This window comes from Balearica regulorum, chromosome 2 (assembly GCF_011004875.1).
Source record: "Balearica regulorum gibbericeps isolate bBalReg1 chromosome 2, bBalReg1.pri, whole genome shotgun sequence".
NCBI lineage: Eukaryota > Metazoa > Chordata > Aves > Gruiformes > Gruidae > Balearica > Balearica regulorum.
Window position 1 is genome coordinate 146592427 of NC_046185.1, and position 23076 is coordinate 146615502.

General features: G+C 37.5%; 1 protein-coding gene across 1 annotated transcript in view; it reads left to right on the forward strand.

The window, feature by feature from the left end:
• The window catches only part of MALRD1 (MAM and LDL receptor class A domain containing 1), a 283169-nt gene that overhangs the window by 37788 nt on the left and 222305 nt on the right, over nucleotides 1-23076 (forward strand). The window contains exons 10-13 of the mRNA XM_075746327.1: nucleotides 5688-5834; nucleotides 8836-8945; nucleotides 14170-14337; nucleotides 15405-15525. Of these exons, the coding sequence (XP_075602442.1) occupies nucleotides 5688-5834; nucleotides 8836-8945; nucleotides 14170-14337; nucleotides 15405-15525 (546 nt within the window). The remainder of the gene's footprint in view (nucleotides 1-5687; nucleotides 5835-8835; nucleotides 8946-14169; nucleotides 14338-15404; nucleotides 15526-23076) is intronic.

Below are 23076 nucleotides of genomic sequence, written 5' to 3' on the forward strand. Positions count from 1 at the left end.
AATAATGTTTCTCTTTGGTCATGTTAACTTGACATGAATGGTCTTATAATAATGCAATTTGTTACAAGAACAAATACATATATGTTTTACAATGCTTCTTAAACTTTCTGTTTAATCTCTGCCGATTTATATAAATATATATTGAAGTATCTGGGACTTAAAAGTTTTGAAAAATTAGGAACTTGTCTAGGAAACACTTATGCACATGAGTAACCACCTTTATTTGAGTAGTTTTGTTGAAATCAATGAAACTAATTAAGGGACAAATTATGAAATTAGTGGATTTTGTATTAAATTCCATATTTTCATTATGTCTTATTAGACACCACTTATTTGAGATCACTTATAAAATTCTTATTTTATAATGACTGATAATAAATTATCAAAATCTAGTTAATATACTCAAAACAGAGAAAGTGAGAGACAGTACTTAGATCATCTGAAGGATTAAAAAGACCCCTTTTATTCTGATCCCTTTTCTTTATTTCCTACCTAATTTAAAGGAAGTTTTGCACTAAATGCCGCACCAAATAACAAATATTTAAAGTGCTATACTTACTATCATTATGCATGATTTATATGTAACATACACAATACATATAAAAATATCACAAATTAATCAGTAGCTAGCAATCCTAGGAACTTGGCAAGAAGTCTAGGAAGCGTTTGCTATTGTCAAGCGATATCACACTTTGATACAGTAGTGTTCTCGGAAATTGCCTGCTCATCATCATTCATGTAGATTCAAAATAATTGTGGGGTGGGATGTCTGTTTCTGAAAGAACATCACCTTCCACATAGGCTAATTAGAAGCTTCCTTAAAACACCCATCTAACTCTTCTGGTTTTAATTTTGCATCTCTAGTATTAGCTTAAATATTGTCAGCCAGAGGATTTGTATAACTTATGAATAGAAAATAGGTCGAATGAAGGAAACTTGTATAATTTTAAAGCCATGTAACTTTTACTGCATTTCATTTACAGTATAGCAATTTACAATTGCAAATCCTTGAAATTCTACAGCAGATGAACACATATGCAAATTCTTTTATTACCATTCAACTTTAAAGTAGAAAGAGCATTTTGTAGTCTGAAACGTTTTTTTTACTACACATTTATGTGTTTCCTGTGACATTAATTGTCTGGAATTGTCAGAATCAGTCCATCAATCTCGTACACGCACTTGGAGAAAAAGAAGCTACATCCATATTATTTTCACAGACTTCATTGCTTATGAACACTGTGTAGCACTGCCTTTGTGTTTCACCAGAACAGTTAACTCCAAGTGCTTTTACACTCTGCAGACCCAGGGTTGGCACGAGATTGTCTTAACACCACCAGTCTCTTAACCCTAAGCAAGGTAACTGCATAGTTTGAGAAGGAGATGAGGCCATCTCACCTGCGGGACTAGGGTGTTAGGAGAGATCTGTCTAATGACATATGACATATGGAAGTTCAGGCTAGATGACCTATGGCCATCTGTGACATTTCTGCAAGAATCCTTTAACAAATTCTAGACAAATAAAACTAATCACAAACTGGTAGGGAACGTGCATGGATAGTCAGTAAGAAGGTATATGTGTAACCCTTCCCTTTCCCATAATGACATTAAATGTTAGGCAGGAATGGCAAAATATTAATGACAAAGTAATCACACAGGGGGGCTTTGGTCGCTGATCATACAGACAGTTTATACCCCAAATTCCATAGGAGCTTGAGTGCTGCCACACTGAGTGAGGGTAGAAGTCCTCCTCATTCAATACTATTAGTCAGGGAAATCCCAACCTGATGGAGCGACAAGCTGTGTGTCCCCAGTTGTGTTCATTTCCTTGAGCTGCCAGAGTAGGACTGAAAAGCTTCATCCAATTGCAGACTAAAAAAGTTGAAGCTGTGTTAACTGGCTGGTAACCCAGCCTAGCTAACAGTACCGCTTTGTCTTTTCCTCAGGAAGATCAAAAGAAGCTGGGATAGGTAGAGTAAGCCAGTCAAAGAAAAAAACATTTCCATTTAACCTCACAGTGTCTTGGAATATGTACTTTGTTTCCTGTATCTTTTTTTTTAAAAATCATGTGGAAAAATGTTTCATACTAATTGAAAAATCCTTCCAGTTTATTTTATGGCTTTAGGAAGCTCCATTTATTTCTTGAAATTCAAGGAAATATGTTTGGGGAACATTTTGTTCTCCTGGTTAGACTCATAGAATGGTTTGGATTGGAAGGGACTTTAAAGATCATCTGGTTCCAACTCCCCTGACATGAAGCAAGTCCCTCCTTGTTGGTGAGAACAAGGTCCAGCATGGCACCTCTCCTCATCGGCTCCTCTATCACTTGGAGAAGGAAGTTATCATCAACACATTCCAGGAGCCTCCTAGATTACTTATGCCCTGCTGTATTGTCTTTCCAACAGATATCAGAGTGATTGAAGACCCCCACGAGGACCAGGGCTTGTGAACATAAGGCTGCTCCTATCTGTCTATAGAGGGCCTCATCTGCTCAGTCTTCCTGGTTGGATGGTCTGCAGCAGACCCCCCACTACAATGTCCCCTGTCCCTGCCCTCCCTTTAATCCTGACCCATAGGCTCTCGGTCAGCTCCTCATCCATCCCCAGGCAGAACTCCATGCACTCCAGCTGGTCACTGACATAGAGGGCGACACCCCTCCTCCTCTCCCCTGCCTGTCCTTCCTAAAGACCCTGAATCCTTCCATTCCAACATGTCTCCATGGTGCCAGTAATATCACAGCCCTGCAGATGTGTGCAAATCTCCAACTCTTCTTGTTTGTTCCCCATGTTCCTTCCACTCCAACATTCCAGGAATCATTGCTTTTGCAGACCTGGTGTAATAATTTACTCCTTGACTAGTTGAGATAGATAAACTGATATACTCACATTAAAAAAAATAAAATTCAAATTTGGCTTGTTATTAACATGAATGCAGGTGGTTGTTTTCTTTCTAGTTTCCTTTCTGTTTTTCTGAATTATAAATACATGAATGTCCAAAAATGAGAATTAACTGGTTTTGCTTTCAGAACGTAGAAAACCTTTCTGCAGTTTGAACGCAGTGAAATCTTCCCAATGAAATAAATAAATAAAACCCATAAGTTCTGATGGTAAAAGGTACAGTAGGAAAGGACATAATATCTCAGAAATCTGCTTTATGTCTGTTTAACTTAGATAACTGCAGTATGACTCTTCCAAAAATATAGGTTGTGCAGTCACTTATTTTCCAACTATGGATAGTGAATTGCTCCCTATAAAGACCTGAAGGGTCAAATAAAACTGTAGAAAAAGGCTGTGAATAATAAAAATTATGCACTGTTTTTGTGGGAAAGGAGCATTTCTCAAAGTTTATTAATGTTTAAGCAATGACAAAATACACCGAGAAACTGTCCTACTTGGATTTGGGTTTCAGACAAAGAACAGAACTTTTTTTCCAAGCTTGATTAAACATTTACAAGCACTCCTTAAGTTTTTAGAATTAACCAGGGATAAAATTTAAGTCAAACTGTTAACTCAGACAATTGGGTTTCACTCACATTTATAGCCTAGCTGTTCCCTATATTAATACTCTAAAAAAGGAAGTATCACTTCCAGAAGCTACACATGGTGGAACACTTGAGCTTGGTAAATGACTCTGGCTCAGTGTCTCTGCATGATTGGATTTTTGTATAGAGTTTGTCATTTTAAAAACACAACTACATTGTCATTTTAAAAACACATGTGCAGTGAAGAAAAAAAAAAGTATCATCTGAACTGTGCTCAACATGATCACGTTTAGTGAACTGGAGCCGCATTATTTTATTTCCCCCCACTCCTCAAAAAAAGAAAAAAAAAAAAAAACAAACCAAAAAGTACACCACCATGAATGTTCTCCCTATCTTTACAATTCTGGTCAGACTTTTGAAAAAATGACTGGGCAAAATAATTTGATTCGGAATTGTGTCTTTTTGTGTGTGCATGGTTTGTTTTTTTTTTTTCTTTCTTCTTTTTCCCCACTGCTTGTATGTTCAACCTAAAAGATGTTTATGTATTTCTTTCTAAATCCATAGTGTTACAAGAGACTGTACTGGTGGCTACCGATGTGAGAAATGATGATTTCACCAGACTTCTCTCTTTCCTGTTGACCATCAAGGGCAGGGATTGGCTCCGTCTGACCAGAGCCTTCCTGATTCACCATTTCTTTTAGCATATGGTTTTGAAATGCAGCTTCAGCAGTCAGGTTTTCACTATGAGCCAGGGAAAAACCCTTAGCCTGGTATTGAGCCACATTAAATTACTACGGTTCTGATGTCATCAGCACATGAAAGATGATGTTCTTCGTACTGTAATAACAACTCTTCTCATGGTCCTAAGTATCTCTAGTTAAAAGAAAATAATAATTTAAAAAAATCCTATGCTAAATACCTTATTGAGCTGTAAAATAATAATCATTACTACCATATTGATTTCTCTTTTTATTATTCTGTCATTATTTTATCTTTGGTACTTCCAGGAACAGATTTTTGGTTGCTTAGTATACAATTGAGTAAGTCTTTGTGTCTACGTGGTCATTTATTGATGTCTTTTTGGATATTACTATGCAACCATTGCAGTTAGCTTCTTACACAGAAGACCTTTTGCAGGGTTTAGGGAGGCCCAAGGAAAGAGATGTTTAAGCAAAGAATGTTTGCTTTTTTGTGTCACATGGGTTCTCTCAAGACTGCTTAGCTAAGGAAAGCACAATGCCTAGACGTAGTATTAATTACTGTACAGCAAAACAGCTTAGTCTTGGATATCAATTTGCATATTCTACCTTAATGTATTAGGAATTGAAGTCTAATTAACAAGGTACCTTGTCAAAAGTATGAGAATTCTGTAATTAAATAAGTTAAGCAAGTTTCATGTTTAACTAATATACTGCACTAAAGAGAAAAGCATGCTCCATTGAATTTTAATTTATATCCAGATAAGAAATATTGATATTTGTGATTTATTTTGTACCTTAGGATTTAACTGCTCAATTTACGTCTTTATACCAGGAAGACCTTTACTATGGAGCTTTACTACCATGGTGTTTCAACAAAGATGCATTTAATTTTGGGTTTGTACAGTCTGAAATTGGAGTAATATGTATGTTCATGTCTGAGGCTGATATGATAGGACAAATGTGCCATGAAATCTGGAAACTGCCAAGTTTAGTTCAAAAGCAATTTTTACAATTGCAATAAGTGACCCAAACAGGTAAGTGTAGCACTTTGTGAAGCTGTTCTGGATTAGGAAACTAGCTCTTAGATTATACTATTTTCTTATAAAAAAAGTTAATTTTGTTCAAGAAATTAAATAGTGTGTGAGATTGTTATACAGTTTAAGTTGGTTTAATCCATACCAACAGAGAAAATGGTCTTTTCATTTGCAATAAAAATTTCTAGGAGACCTAAATAATTCATAAATTTAAATCTCATTTTCAAAAATAAATTAAATGGAAGCTTAATTCGTCTTTACATTCAGTGTATTTAAAGCACTTAATAAATTTGATTTTTTTTCCACACATTCTAGAACTTTTTGTCCATCTGAATAACCTGGATTTCAGTGAAACATACCAGTGCTTCTCTAAGACCACTTGTACAGCCAAATACAAAATAGTCACAGTTCTGGCGTTAAACTGTTGCATCAAATTCAAATTAACTGTTATTGTTGTTATTCTTACAACAGCTAATTGCACTATATGTGATTTTGAGACTGACCTCTGTGGATGGAAGCCATTAAGCCTAGGTGATGCTGACTGGAACATAATGAAAGAACAGGCTCCCCTTGACAGAAGACTCCCTGACAGAGGTCATACAACTAATACTGGACATGGTGAGATTTATTTTATTATTATTTTTATTATTGTTGTTGTTATTATTATCATCAGCATCATCCTTCTGTGATGAGTATTTGTATTGGTAAATGGTGACAGACTGATAATAACAACAGATTTGAAATGCATGCTACATAGTATGCATACAACACAGGTAATGATACAGACAGCTAGTCTTTTGGGGATGCTCTTTCTTACATGTGATTTGGTTACTATGTCTTCGTAACCTTCATTTTCTGCTGGGATAATCAAGGAGGTATAAGATGTGAGCCAGCCTTCAGTTTTTTGAGAAACTGACCTTTGAACTGACATATCTAACTTTATTCATGCATAGCATAAGCATCTTTTTACCCAGAGGCCATTCTCGAAAGCATTATTTTGACAAAATATCAATGTAGCTTTTTGTAGAGTGCAGGTAAATTAATCAGTTTTGTCTGGGAAAAATAGAGTGAAATATCCTTTGAACAGTTGTTCTTTCTTCAGCCAATAGTTACTATACAATACATTCAGCACGAAAAAGTTTATTCCAGTAGAGAGCTGTTTTAAACTATTTTTCCAAAATGAAAATGTTATTACAGCATATTGTATAAAACTAAAACAGCCTAGCAAGTTTGTCATTGTCAAATAATATCGGCAAATATTCTGTTACTTTAATTTTATTAAAATGTATCTATTACATTGCTTCCAGTGGAGATTAGATTACTTTAAAATCTGGGTTACAGGCCAATACCCCTTTAAGTTAATTTTTTTAAATTATGTATATCATCTTACAACCAGACTTCCACACTTGTCTCCCATGTTCATGTTAAAGGAATGTGAAATATTAAGAATTCCACCTCAAGCATTAAAAGGTGGAGGAATTCGAGGATTAAAATTCACCTGAGCAAACCCTGGTGTGGTGAGAGTACGTGAGTGCATGCTATACAACAACTCTAACTGCACAATCATGTGCCTTTTTTTCCATTGGTCCCCAAGTGATGAAGTGCACCAAAGTTGCTATTCGCTTCCTCAGCAGCTATTTCATATTTCATTTTATTCTCTCTCTAGAGTGGCACTGCATCCACATTACTGCAGTCGCAAACGTTACTCTGTCACAGCTTCTGAACTCTCACAGCTCTGGAGAAGCGCACTGGTATACCTGTGTCTTTCCCATGTGGGTTATTCTAGGTGCCGGTGAGATCTGAGGTGTAATGTGGTCATAACAAAGGCTGCTGGTAGAAACACCTGCTCTGCAGCCTAAGCAGCATGTTAAGTTAGCCTATATGGAGCTATGTGCTGCTGCACTTAAGCTACTTCGATACCTGAATTATTACAATTTAGGTTCACATCTTTGCATGTTGCTGCAGGTTGAAGCCTCAAGCAGATCTTGAGGTTACCATGCAGCACCTCTCAAGTCCAGTGACGATGCATTCCTCGTACAAGTTAGCGCAAAGGTCTTTCTGGGGTGGTTTTGTACCCATCTATCACTGTGCCTGCTACACCCACATCATTGCTTTAGAATTAAGTCTCCAGAATTTGAGCAAGGTTTGCCCGACATTAAATCAAGGTATTTCAGGTTGCAACAGTTGCTTGTAATACCACAGAGTGTTCGTCTCTCTTCTCTCCTGAGGAGGGCAGCAGCAAATTTGGTTAATGAAGATCTTGACAATGTTACTGTAGAGCCTCAGCTGCAAAGTAAAAGAGGATCCTTTGGAGTACCCTTGCATTCCAACGAGGGGAGCTTCCCTCGCGCTGTGGAGCGCAGCGCGCCTGTTTGTACAACGAGCTGCAGCGGTCACCTCTTTGTGCCAGCCTTGCTAAAGCGATGCGATTATTCACGTGGGGCTGGACTTACCCCTCTGCTTCATTATGTATCCATGGGAAATAAATGGCTAAGGAGTGTGACTGTGGCAGCACAATAGCTGATTTTCCAAGATGCAAGGCAATATGTGTAATATCAATGCACAAACAAGACTGAGCCTTTAGTGTTGTTTTGCATAGACTTTCATGAAAAAGTCTCAGTATTCAGCGAAGGCAGCACTGACGGCATTCAAAATATGCTGCTTTAGGGCCCCTTGAACATGTTTATCCTTCCCTACCTTTGTCTGAAACACATCTGCTGTAGTTCAAATCCAAAGGCAGTTCATTTGCCAGAGTTCAGATTAGATCTTTAATTAAGCTTTCATCCCCACTAGCACAGACAACAATGTCATGTCTGCGGACCCCATGAGAAAATATAACTTATTCCATTGGCTCCCATGGTCTGCAACACTGTTAGCATGCTTAAAACTGGCTGGGCTGCACTGACAGTGAATACTGTACCCTAAAGGAAATTAATTTTTGTTCTAAATTCTGTTTGAAACATTATTTAAGCCAATTAAAATGCGTCCTTTAGGGATCCCAGCTGAGGCCTGTGCTGTCTGCTCTCCAGGATGCTCTGTGTTGCAGCTCCTGCAGTCCCTTTGCTCTCCCCGGCCTGTGCGGAGAGCAAAGGCACTGTGCGAAGGTGATGGGAAGTAGTTGTAGTATTTGGAGGATGTAGATCTTAAGGTTTTTGCCTGAGGAGGGTGGATAAAAAAAATACATCCAGTGTGTCTGCACCGTAAAGCTTTCACAGAAGCGATACCTGAACTCCCTTTGCAGGTCTCTGTATTTACTTCCGCAGGTTTAAGTGCTTGCAGGCACCACATCAGCAAGGGCTGCCCAAATACCCTTTTTTTCTTGTCCCTCTTTCCTCATCTTTGGACTCAGTCATGTTAATTTTACTGCAGAGGAAAGAGGCAGGAGCATTTAGCAATTCTATTTTGTCTTTGCCTGCGTATTAGACACTGCTTGTCACAGCCTGTTACAAGACCCATATCGTTACCCACAGAGACTGAACTGACGGCAAAGTTGTTTCATTTGTTTGCATTTGTGAATAAGCTTTAGGTGCCTCACCAAGCACATAGCTGCCTCTCTGAGGTAGCTGTTTGCCATTGGAGCATGACATATTTCTCATATTTCTTTGATTTTTGTTTACAGGAGCATTCATTTACTTCCGTGGATCCCATCAGATGAACACAAAGATGGCCATGTCTCATCTGGTGAGCCCTTTCCTTGTCAAGCTGTCGCCTGGGCTTTCCTGCTGTCAGGTAACGGTTTGATATTAATCCCCACCTTTGTAAGCTATCGCTCACCTGATGTGCAGGTATGGTATTCTTCATGCTGCAAGGGATGCTGCAGAAAAACTGGCTCATTCCAATACCACTGGAAGGAGTTACAGACTAATTCTTTGGGAGGAGGGAGATGCAGCAGGTTTCTTACTGCTTTACTGCCAAGTTTTTATATGTAATTATTATTCTTTTTAAAGCATCCACCAGTTGACTCAGGCTATGCTTCAGGTTTTTGTATGCTGTGACAAACATAGCTGGACAACACCACCAGGGCCATGTCAGCTCACAGGCCGCCTTTCGAGGAAAAGCTGGCAGAGTCACGCTGTCATCTGTAGGCAGGACATGCTCACACCTCCAACGTCCCATAGCAGGAGACCTGTGGTCTGACTCATAGAATGGTTAGGGTTGGAAGGGACATTAAAAATCATCTATTTCCAGCCCCTCTGCCATGGGCAGGGAAGCTATACAGACCAACTATGTTGGTGTGACCAGAGAGAATTAGCTACCATGCTCGAAACATGTACTAAATTTTCATTAACGGTTTGAGGAAGATGCTTTTTTAAGCTGATTAGCACAGTACTTGAGAGTTTACCTTGAAGTGCTTTTCTTTTGTTAAATGTCTTGTGGTTCCATAAAGGAATGCAAAAGCAATCAGCCAGGATGGTGGTTGATCTGAGAAACAAGAAAACTACCTTGAAAAAATGCGTCAGGAGGGCTAAAAAATAGAAAAGTCTTATATGAAAAATGAAAATAAAGTTTTATAACTATAGTATTGGAATTTTCAACAAAATGCCTATTTTTAAAATAGAACTTGAGGAAATATATATATATATATATATATAAAAAATTATATTATTAAGGAACATAATACAAGAAAATACTCCTAGCTGTATTTTTGTTTATCCTTTTGGCCACTGAATAAAGAGAATAGATGATGTACAGATTTGTAAGGGTTTTTTAAATTTTTCTCAGCCTTTTTTTTTTTATTTTCTGTTCTGTAACTTTTCAAAGCTTATGCCATATTGGGGAGAAACTACGTTGAGTAGTTATGGTGTTATGTTTTTTCTGCTACCACATAATGCCTCCTGATTTTAGAAGTCACAGAGAAGAAAAGGAAAAGATACGGAGAGCTTGCCAAAATAATTTTATTGTATTCAGTGGTAAAAAGAGGCTTTAGAGAAACAAAATAAAATTTAGACTGGTTGCTTAATTTTTCAGACTCACTGTAGAATAGAAACTATAATTTCACTGAGGAAAACTTTTTTCAAAAATAAAAATATCAGAAAACAATGTGTGGAGGAACTGCACTTAGAAGGCCGAACAAATAGCAGAATTTTATTCCAGCGGGACCTAGGCTTCTTAGGTTTTCTTCTAGTGTAAGGGACCTGAAACAAGTTTTAGCTTACATAAATCTGTTTTCCTTGAGACTGTAGCTGATTTGGACTTTGCACATCAATGAGTTACCAGATCTCAGCTGAATAGTTTCAACTTGCAGCTGAGGCATAGAAGCCTCTTAAATAATTTAAGAACAGCACCTTGCCGTCATTTAATGCACTCTCTCAGTTCTTAATCTTCCCATGGCTTCTTAGCGTTGTAAAAAATCAGAAATAAAATAGTTGCAGAATGAAATCAAGCAAAATGTTGCTGCAGGGAACACAGAAGGCCTCGCAGTATCCCATCGGAGCCCTGCGCGTTGCATTACTCCTGGGATACCAACAGCCTTTGTACGCACAGTGCATTCATTCGGCCGGTTCTGTATCTCTTTTGTAGACTTTGAAACCGAGTAGATAAGTACCTTTCAACTTCAGATTAACTTATTTTAGAATCCCTTAAGGTGAACTGAGCACAACTGGTATGTTGTGAATCATTGAATCATTCCGGTTAGATCTATTGCAGAATTTGGTCTGCATTCAAAATAAATACAAATGCAGCAGGGATTCACATATATTTCTCTAGTTCAAAGTCAGAAAATACACTATTTTTAATTTTGAGTATGCACGTATTGAATGTATTTAGAGTTCCCAGATTCAACAAAAACTAGGGCAAGTTCTCTTCCAGCTATACACGTCTGAAAAGCGAGTGTTTGAAGACTGGAAGCCTGGCTTTCTGCCACATTTTCCCTGCAGACTTTTATTTCTGGGAAAGAGCAAGGAGTAGGGGTTGCTCATTAGGATGTGTATTGGTGTGTTATGCTCTCTGCGTATAAATGTGAGATGTTGCCCTCTGTTGGATATCCCACTGAGACAATAAAAGGATCTACATAAAGAGATCTATGTTTATTAATAGCTTTACACGTTCTTTGGCTCCAGTTGTTTAAAAAAAAAAAAAAGAAAAAGAAAAAAAGAGAAATAAAATTGGAGTTGAGGGATAACAGTCTTATATTGTGCCTTACTGACTAATTGAAGCTTAGAAGTAACTTGTTTCTGCAGCTTCCTGTAGCTGAGTCTTTCCATAGATGTCAGCTAAGAAACATCTTCATTTAGCTCAAGTTTTATGGAGTTGCAAAAGTAAATTTCTAGTCCTAGCTCTCTGTTTATGGTTCTTTAATGGACACAGCAGTCATTGTAAAGTAGAACATGTAGATATAGAGAGGGAGGGTAATTTTATTTCTTACATAATGAAAACACAAATTTGTTTGAAAAGCTGTTTGATAAACATAAACCTTACATCTAGATTGTTTAGGGTGTAGTTCTTCGAACAGCTCATTTTGAAATGTGTTTGTATTCCTTAAGCTTTCTGGTGGGAAAAAAAAAGTTACATGAAAGTATTTCAAATTATTAATAAGTCTTGAGTTTATTTTATATAATATATGAGCTCATGAGTGGAGAAAAAAGAAACACTGTGGGAAATTGAGAGACCAAGTCCACCAGCCATGAAACCAGAAGATACTAAAAATGAACAGTGTGTTGTAACAAGCATATTTCCTAACCACTGATCTACCTTGTGCTATGTAACACAAGCAAAAAGAAACTCTCTGTTCATGCATAGCAGATGTTGTGTCTTTGGTATATTTGCCAATTTTATGGACTAAATTCAGGGCCAGAAGTGAAAGGTAGTGAATCCACATGCATGATTATTTTCAGATTATTAATTAATGACTTAAATGTAAGGAATTCTCAAATTCATCAATCCTGTTAACAATTTCCTTGGCATACTCAGGGTCTACAGCTTTAACAGAGATGCTATTGTGATAATTTATTGAAGAAAAGACTCTTCTCAGATTCTAGTTACTCTTAAACTACTATTTTCCTTAAAAAAAAAAAAAAAAAAAAAAAGAAGAAAAAAGAAAAAAAAGAAAAAATATCTCTTGGGGACAAACAAGGAGGAGAGGAGCAGAAGGGGACACTATTGGGGACACAGCTGGAGACATACCCACAGAAATAGGTGGTCCATGCTGAGGAGGTATGGCTCTGAGAGGTCTGCAGCTGTGGGTGACCCATGCTGGGACAGGGACACCCCCCAAGGGACTGTGGTGGTGGGTGACACATGCTGGGGTGGGGACACCCCAGATGGACTGTGGCCTGCCAAAGCCCTGAGCTGAAGCAGGGGAAGAAGAGTAAGAAGCAATGAGCAGAGGAGAGGAATGTGTAGGGAGCACCAGAAAGAAACCATTACTCACATGCCCAACCTCCTACTCCACCTGTTACCTCACCAAAGGAATTGGGCCAGATGCAGAGTAATCTGCAGCAAAAAATTAGGGAAATTAAGACTACGATGGGGGCAGGTTAAGTGTTGGACTTAAACTGGTCTGGGGAAGGGAGAGGAAAGGTGTTTGCTCAAGTTTGTATTTAAGTGTTTATTTTGTTTTTACTTTTTTCTCAGTAGCCGAACCAGTGATTAGAAATTTGTGTTAACTCACAACAAATTAAATCGAGTAAAAATTACACCACTACCTTGAGGCTGTTCTGTTGCAGTCCCTAATATAATACTTTTCCATGATCTGTACAGCCCATTGTGTCAGCTGTCTTGCTGAAATAAAAGACTTTAACTGTCTCATGTCTAACTGAAAGCTGGTTAACATATGCATCTGTGTTTGTCCTAAGGCTAAAGATGGGTTTTCTCATATTTGTTATTGTCTTGCAAAAAAAATACATAGGTTTCATTTGGCTGTTAGCCCAAAATTGTCTGTATTCTTTAACTCTGTTTAAAAGTTGATATAACATGAAGAAATAAAAGGAAACATTTTCTCTGCAGTGTGATGATCCAAGATTCACAGTGTAAGATCATATGAAGATGGGTAGAGAGCTGAGTGGGAAGAGCTTTTTTTACAGCTCTTGTTTTTCCTTCACAAAGATTCATTATCAAGGCTTTTGCAGGGAAGTAGAGAGTCTGCAGTTGAAGAAATTTTAGTCTTTCACTATGTGAAGAAGGAAGGACTCAGGGGGGGAAGGAAAAATATATTAGTCTTTGAAAATCTTATTTCTTCCCTGGACTTCTCAGCTGAATTTTTTTAGTATTTAAAACAAAACAAAACAAAACAAAACAAAACCGCAAAAACCTCAACAAACCAAATAACCAAAAACCAAACAACCAAAAACCCCCCAAAAGACCCCAACAAACAAGAAAAGCATCAGGTTTAGTCTGTATTGCAGGGAAGGCATAGCGAACTGGGATTCTCACTATTTTCTGATCTTTCCTGCTTGGTAAGCAGTTTTTTGTAGCCTTGTCGACCTACCGTAATTGTTTTTTCTTCCCACATATTGGTCAACCCACTTGTTTCAGGAGATTGATTATTTTAAACATCTGTCTTCAGGTAATTTTCATTTGTGTTGATTGTGGAAATAGATCGTAAGGTTTCTTTCATATAAGTACCTCAACTGTTGCACTTCTGAGATTAACATACTTATGAAGCTGTCCTAAATTCAGCATTTGCAAAGAAAAATAATCTTTGATAAGTTTCTAAGTCCTTACTAAGATAAAAAGAGTTAAGAGAGGTCATACCAGTTGGTCTGCATCAGTTGACAGATACAAGTAAAAAGTAAGTTTTAAAAATAAGTTTTACTTTTAATTATGGTTTTATCTTTACACATAATGCTACTCCTTAACATGCCATAGTTTCATACATCTCTTTCTTTTATGCCAAGGCTGTGTTTAGACCTGTCATGTCATTCTGTGTTATAATGTACGTATATGAGTTGGTATTAAATTTATTGCAGATTGACAATTTAGTTTTCAGTGTTTCCTTAAAAAACTCTTTCAACAGGTAAGATTTTCTTACCGGTTATCTCAGGATTCCCAGCTTTCTGTCTTTAAGAGAACTGCATTGGATGGAAGTTTGGAAAAATTGCATGACATTTCAGGATTGCCTGAGATGAAGTGGACAAAAGTGAATATACCTGTCAAAAGTGCAGCTGAGGACTTACCTTTTCAGGTAATTAGAAATTACATTTACATTGCTTTCAAACAGTTACTCTAACTTGGGCTTTAGAATTAATTTACTTTTATAATGAAATATAAAACCAGAATTTCTATTCCTTAATGCTCATATAAAAAATAATTCTATTCAGCTCTTTCAATAGATGTAGCTATTAAAGAGCATTGCCATCATTTCAGTATTGTATACATTAGAATCATCTTGTTCTAATAAAAATCAAGTAGCAATAGTGCAGCAGCTTTTAAAAACGAACTCGCTATAAAAAGTGCCGATCAGAGTGAGGGCCCAATTATGTTGGTTAAAGGCAGGAGAAGTGCAGATACTTCAATTTGCAGCACTGATCACAGAAAGAATTAGCAGTTTTCAAGTTTAATTTTATTTTTACATAATCTCAGGCTGCTACATTTTACTAAAACTTAGAAAGGAACTGTTAGGAGAATCTGCAACTCAAATATAAGGATTTGGCAAATCGAAATTCCAGTTTTGGTCTCTTCATTTTATGTGTCATCTATAAAATAATCTAAAAGAAAGGGCACTCAGTTCTCATTATTAGTAAGTTATGACTGAACTTTACTTCCTTTTATGACCTCCTGAATATTTCCTTGTATATACAAACGCATCCTTACAATCCCTACATTTACTGTACCACATGTTGTTGACTTCAGCAGGCATAGTATAGATGAACACAATTAAATGGAGTTGTAAACCATCATATTTGGTAACACTGAATAGCTCATTTTAAAAGGTGCATAGCTTTTCACAGTTCCAGCAGGAAGACAGTTCATTAAAGTAGTGATGGCTTTTATCAGTTTAGATTGAAACAAGGTCATCTGGGTTGCATAAATTTCCATAAGTAAAGGTAGTTATGGCTTTGACAGTTGAGGAGTAAACTTCTGACTCTGATCAAATCTCAGTTGTAGTTTTTGCTGGCTGGTATTCAGATTTGGTTGTAGGCAGTATTTACTTCCTGAGCACATGCAGTAAATTATAAAGGAACAGATAGATATATATTTCTTTTTACCATGTCACCTTTAATGAGCTAATTTATTTCTTTGTCTTTGCAGATTATTTTACAAGCTACCATTCTTACAACAAATGCTACTGTTGCTGTTGATGACATCGGTATAACAGAGGAATGTGGATTTGTGAATAAATCACTTCCAGGTGTCAGCCAGGAAAGTGAAGGCAAGTTCTGTGGTCTTCAATACATTTTCCCCAATGTCTGTTATGTATAATTGTGATTCAGCTGACAAGTTGAAGATACCTTTAAGAAAGCAAGGGGTAATCTGATGAAAAAGTCCATTTGCTGTAATCATCTATAATGAAGACTCATCCTGTGTTACACTCTAGCTGCTAGTTTGCACTCATTCTGCAAAGTAAACTGTGGTGGGAATTTCCAGATACCACATACTATGCAGCACCTGCCCACATTTACACTTGGATGCAGAGACAGAAGCAAAGCATCTTACACCTTCCACTGAAGAGCAAATTCTACTGCATTATCTCTAGAGGAAGAAGGTGCTCCCATCATTATTGTCAAATACCTCACATGCAGTCAGCGCCCACCAAACTTGTCTGCGTACCTGCACTCTCTAATCTTGAAGTGCAAATGAATGGAAATGTAAAATAATTGTAACCTTCTGTCAAACTGCTGCTTCTGGTCCTCTCAAATATTAATGACTACTTTTCTAAAATGGCATGAGCACGTACGCAGCCAGTGGTAATTCTGGTGGCTTATACCCAGCAGATATCTGAATTTCTTCTTTATTTAAAGGCATAATAGAAAACTTCAGTGTTGTGTTTTTAAGGCTTCTCTGATCCCTATATACAGTCTGATTGATGGTAGCTAGGTATTCAAAGAAACATTAATTTGCTTTAATTATTTTCCCTACAACTTCCTTATTTACCCATCAGTCATGAAGATGATATTTTTAGAAGGGAGAGTTTTTTTAAAAAAGCTCTGTCTGGATAGCAGTATGAGTATCAAAATAAGCTAAGTTAAACAAAAAAGATGAAAAGCTGCTATGTCATTCCTCCCATTTGGTCTCTTTCAAGAAATCTACTGAAGAAAAAACAGTAGTGAAATTTGGTGTGTTTTCTAATGTGTAGCTTGTGGTGCCAGCTATTAGTGGTACAACATCAAACTTTTGGCTTCTTGGAATTTTCATTGTGAGCTGAATGCAGAGAAGCCACCGCTACAGCAGAATTTTGTTGTGAAAGACCTGCACGTGACTGCGGTGCAAATGGCAGGTTGCTGTACACAGCACCTCCCCTCTGGACTGGAGCCTCGCTGTGTAATTTTAAGGGAGTTTTTCTAATTTTTCTCACAAGTGTTTGAATATTGTGGAGAATAATATATAGTTTAGGAGCAGCAGACATTAATAGCAGCTGTGTTTCTTGTCAGTTGTGATATAATCTAGCTCACTTCTTAGGTGATACTACGTTCCATATGCCATGTGCATTACTATATTCAAAGAAGACAAAAAGTACTTCTTAGAATATCATATATATGTGGTTTTACTCATATTTTCCTTTCTGATTTTTAAGGGGAAACAGAATTTGCAGGTGCTAACTCTTCATCTTTTTACTGTCCACGGGGACTTTTTTCATGTGGGGATGGACAGTGTATTTCATCTGACAAATTTTGTGATTTTACACCTGACTGTTCAAATAACCAAGATGAAGCCAAGTGCCGTAAGTAAATTTTAAAAATCTAGGCTGTTAGGCTCCTGTGACTATTTTTGTTTGTCCTATTTGCCAGGCTTTCATGAATTCATAAATGTGGTAATTTAAATAACAGTAAAAGCTCCTGAGAAATAATTACTTCATTTTGATTCCATTCTGATTTTTTTTCCAATTTTATTTTCTGTAGCAACAACTTCCCTCTTAGCATTAAAACCAGAAAAAAGGTCTTTGATTAATTATTTAGTAGAAAGTGTTGCTTAAAATGCAGTATTTTATTTTATGAGTCTTAAGATGCTAAATATCAGGTACAGTGTTATAGTGAATAAAATCTTAATCTGTAAAATATTGGAAACTGATTCAGGAAGCTGTTGCAAAATAAAGCAAACAGAACTCGTGCACACGCTTGTGCACACATGCCCTCACATATAGAAAATTACACTAAAAAATGTAAGGAAAATACACTTATACAAATTTGGAAATTCTGTAGCACCACTGTGTAAGAAGCTTCTTTTTAAAGGGTAGATGGTCCTGCAATTAGAGCTGAGAAACAGTGAGACTGAAAAAATTAAAAATGCAATGGTCACAGACTCACGTGAAAATTGTGTGTTTTGTATACTTAATTTTTATGTGAAGATACCACAACTGGAGTGGTAAATAAAGCATCTGTGCACAGACATAGTCACAGATATAATTTAGGCTGTGTCAACATTTTCTGTTCAGCTGTGCTGTGACTCCTGTCTGTGCTACATGCCTGGTTTTTCTCTGCATGGGAACTAACATGTGGGAAAATAGAGGGAGGTGGTGCGTCTCGGAGTCCCTCTCCAGTATACAATCCAGAAAGAGCTTGGAAATGTTTCAGAGCCTTTTTCATTCATTCATTCAGTTACCTGGTCTGCATAAGAGATCATGGTTATCCTTTCCATCTTTAAAAACGAGTCTCTTTCTTTTGCGTTGAACTATCATCTATGCTATAAAAGACGTGTTGCATTTTCAAAGGGAGTTGCCATGCACAATACTTAGTTCAGCTGCTGGTTTTTTGGGTTTTTTTTTTTGAAAATAGAACATGATGACTTTTAGCAATCTCACAAAAACCAGAAATATTGTAGACAAGATCCTTACAGTATTTTTTGACTGTGCTGTGTTATGCATCACAAAGCATAAACTTCTTCACAAGTGCTAATTCAATCCAAAATCCACGCATATACTTTAGGTTTTGTTAGGAAATTTAAGAGGTATTGCTCAGATAAAAAAAAATCTATTTGACTTTTAGCAGATAAAAGAAATAATTACAGCTTCTATTTGTAGTCACACAATATCTCTACAGTTTTAGTATCCAATCTTTCTTGACTAGAGCACCGGTGTCCAGTGTTTTAGTTGTTTAGGAAGATTTGTATCCAAAATATACAGAGCTTTAAGTTAGGAAACTGCATTCTCTTTAATTAGATAACTTTTTGATTACCTAAAACCATAAATAACTATTAGATGTTCACTAGGCAGAATATCTGTCCTCTTGTGGGCCAGAGTGAAGATGGGGAAAAAATTCTGCTGTTACCATAGAATAGTTGGGGTTGGAAGGGACCTCTGAAGACTATCCAGTTTAACCCTCCTGCTTAAAGCATGGTCCACCAGAGCAGGGTGCCCAGGACCTTACCCAGTTGGGTTCTGCATATCTCAAAGGATGGAGACTACACAACTGCTCAGGTCAACATGTTCCAGTGTTTGATCACCTTTACAGTACAACAACAACAACCAGCGTCTATTGCTTCTGCTCATTTCACTGGGCACCACTGAGAAGAGTCTTTACTTCTTTACTCCATCCCTGTCCACGTTACTTGTATTAAAATTCATATTACACACTATCCCTTTTTGATTTACTTAATGTTTTTGTACTTTTCTTCAAAATATGCTTAAACATCCTATGTATTATTGGGTTATGACAGTCTGTCTGTATTGCTCTCCCATTACCCTTAAACTCGGGTACTGGAATTTTATTCTCTGATCAAATAGTAACACTTCCAAATGAATAGTTTAATTAAAAATATTGTAAATAGATTTAGTTTCATGCAGCATCTCTTCCATTGTTCTGCAATAGTAGCTAACTGGTAACTTTAAATCAAGAAAACTAAAATCTACTGTTTTCACTTCAAATATGGTAATTCATATTTCAAAACACCCTTCAGCTCATGTTTCCATTTCAGTATTATATCTAAAAGTGAAGACAAATGTCCACTTAGGTGTTTAACCAGTGCTAGATTATCCTTAATCACAAGCTTCCCATATGACAACTAATTTTCTCTTTCTTTTTTTCTCTAATTATATGAGAAGAAATGTTTATTAGATCCAATTGTCACTTGCCCGGACTACACATTAACAATGCCATGCTAAAGGGTAATCTATGGAGCCATTATAAATATATTTATGGTAATCTTTGCCACAAATATATTGCTTACTTCTGAATCATTTTTGCAAATCTGAGTTTGCTCAGTGTGTGTTAGTGCTGCAGCTTGTAGCGTGGGAAGCAGGATGTAGGTACACAAATGTCTCTGCAAGTAGTTTGGCACAGCTGACTGTTTCCAAGCAATAAACTGGCCTTTTAGCATGTTAGTCTGGTAGTCTACAGCACTAGAATATTTCTTACAATTCTTTCACAAACAGTATTTCACCATCTTCATGCCTGCTTCTTTCTTCTTATCCATCACAGTATTCCAGTCATAGAATCATAGAATCATAGAATAGTTTGGGTTGGAAGGGACCTTAAAGATCATCTAGTTCCAACGCCCCTGCCATGGGCAGAGACACCCTCCACTAGACCACATTGCCCAAAGCCTCATCCAACCTGGCCTTAAACACTTCCAGGGATCCAGGGGCATCCAGAACTTCTCTGGGCAACTTGTTCCAGTGCCTCAACACCCTCACAGTGAAGAAATTCTTCCAAATATCTAATCTAAATCTACCCTCCTTCAGCTTAAACCCATTACCCCTTGTCCTGTCGCTACACTCCCTCATAAACAGTCCCTCACCAGCTTTCCTGTAGCCCCTTTCAGGTACTGGAAGGCTGCTCTAAGGTCTCCCGCGAGCCTTCTTTTCTCCAGGCTGAACAAGCCCAACTCTCTCAGCCTGTCCTCACAGGAGAGGTGCTCCAGTCCTCTGACCATCTTCATGGCCCTCCTCTGGACTTGCTCCAACAGCTCCATGTCTCTCTTGTACCAGAGGACCCCAGAGCTGGATGTGGTACTACAGGTGGGGTCTGATGAGAGTGGAGTAGAGGGGGATAATCACTTCCCTTGACCTGCTGATCACGCTGTTTTTCAGGCAGCCCAGGACATGGTTGGCTTTCTGGGCTGCAAGCGCACACTGCCGGCTCATGTTGAGCTTCTCATCAATCAATACCCCCAAGTCCTTCTCCTCAGGGCTGCTTTCAATCCATTCCCCACCCAGCCTATAGTCGTGCTTGAGAGTGCCCTGACCCATGTGCAGGACCTTGCACTTGGCCTTGTTGAACTTCATGCAGTTTGCACGGGCCCACCTCTCCAGCCTGTCAAGGTCCCTCTGGATGGCATCCCTTCCCTCCAACATGTCGACGGCACCACACAGCTTGGTGTCATTGGCAAACTTGCTGAGGGTGCACTCAATCCCACTGTCCATGTCACCAACAAAGATGTTGAACAGTGCCAGACCCCTGAGGAACGCCACTCGTCACCGTTCTCCACTTGGACACCAACCCCTTGACCACAACTCTGAGTGTGACCATCCAGCCAATTCTTTATCCACTGAGTGGTCCATCCATCGAATCCATGTCTCTCCAATTTAGAGACAAGGATGTCATGTGGGACAGTGTCAAATGCTTTGCAAAAGTCATGACAGGATGCCATAAACAGGGTGGAACCGCTGTTAAATCCATTCTTGTACATTCTACAATATACTTTCTACATTTTGTTATTTCTATTCATGTGATCGAATGCAAGCATTTCATTTTTCTCAGTCACTTTTCTTAATTTCTTACCTTGGCTAAGCACAGATATTTTGCTGACTTCACCACCTACAACTACTTTGTTCCTTTCATCAATATTAACATTTTTTTCCATTATGTTCCATCTGCTGGTGATTGTATGCTCTTTAACTTTGTTAATTTTTATTTTTCATACTGTTATGAGAACCAAGTAAGGATATTACATGAGCTTAAAATATATTTTGAAATATTTTTCATTTAAATATTTTTATCTTATATTCCAGTGAGATGATTTCCTTAGATGCTTGGGTCCACCAAGTCCACTGAACAAGCAGGGTCTCCATGCGATTTTTTTGTCTCACTGCATCAATCCTTGAGTCATCTCTTCATTTGCTTTCTTTATGTCAGGACTGGAAGAATTCAGTTGAAGATCTCTACTTCTTGGAGTGTCTTTCTTATCTCAACATAGGTTTCTGAGTTCCTGGTTCTTGCAGGATATGATCTTTGTCACTTCTCTTCATAAACAGGACTGTCAGGGAATTTGTTTACTCCATTGACATCCTCTTTTGTCTTAGGACCAAATTCATGATCTTGATCCTGATACATAATACTACTGTTCATTTGTCCAGTTTTCTAGTTGCATTTTACAAAAATACACATCCTGCACTGAAAAAAATCATTCAAATTTATTCTGATCAGTTGAGAAAAGTAAAAACAATATTAAATATAAATTATTAAATGTTCTCTTTCATAAGTGCCACTACTCCTGACGTTAGTTAAAAGCTTTTCTTCTACAGCTGAAGAATTTACTGTGGCTATAAAGCTATTATATATGACTACCATGTATTAAACCAGAAAAGAAAAGCAACTGCCTTACTCAAGCTGCAGATTTACAGCAGTGACCTAACATACCTATCACACTGTGTGTTTGTGCTCTGGAAGATGAATGTATAGTATAATTTCTAAAGTCTACATCTTATGCATTTGATGGAGTCTAAATGCTCACTTTTCCAACCTAAGAATGATGATGATGTTGTAGGGAACCAGATCAGATTGGAAAGTAATCTGGTAACATGAATGTGTTCCTGGTATTCTGTCTGACCTTTGGCAATTCATCCCCCACATTCTGTCTTGTGGTTTGGTTTTTTTCTGTCTACTTATGGTGTGCATTATCAGGAATAATTACATGGGTTTATATATAAAATACATATGAAATAATTTACATTTGGATAAAAATATAACACATACTTATAATACTGTTTTTATTTAAGTTTTTATAAATGAAATATGCTTTTAATAGTTATTATCTCTATGGTGTACAACCTAGCGGAACCATAAGCATTGTCAGGCTACTCTTTAATTAAATAATTCATAAAGTGGACATATTCTATATGTTAGTACAGAGTTTTATATAGCTTAATTTGATTTAGATGGCAAACGATGCATGTGTTGTTTCTTAAAATGACTTTTGTGGCATAATTGTTTAACTGTAAGCACCATTGGGTTTCTAATGGCTACCTTTATATAAGCAATAATAACTTCCTTAGTATTATAAGAAACATTCCCCTTATTACACATTACTGATCTTTCCAAAGCTTAAAACTTCTGCTCTGGTTATAAGGTAACTCTTCCAAAATTTCATTTTTGGAGTCAAAATCTCGCATGCCAAAATGCCTGTTTTATATGCTTGCTAGTCCTTCATTTCAGCCAGACAAATCAGTTGTTTTTAAAGGTCAGGACCAACAGCCAGCTCACAGGAATGAGTTTAAATTCAAGGAGTGAAAAGATCATCAACTTGTAAATTGGAGAAGGGACCAGATACTGGAATTGCAGAGACAACTGCATTAGAATCATAGAATCATAGAATGGTTTGGGTTGGAAGGGACCTTAAAGATCATCTAATTCCAACCCCCCTGCCATGGGCAGAGACACCCTCCACTAGACCAGGTTGCTCAAAGCCCCATCCAGCCTGGCCTTAAACACTTCCAGGGATCCAGGGGCATCCAGAACTTCTCTGGGCAACCTGTTCCAGTGCCTCAACACCCTCACAGTAAAGAATTTCTTCCTAATATCTAATCTAAATCTACCCTCCTTCAGCTTAA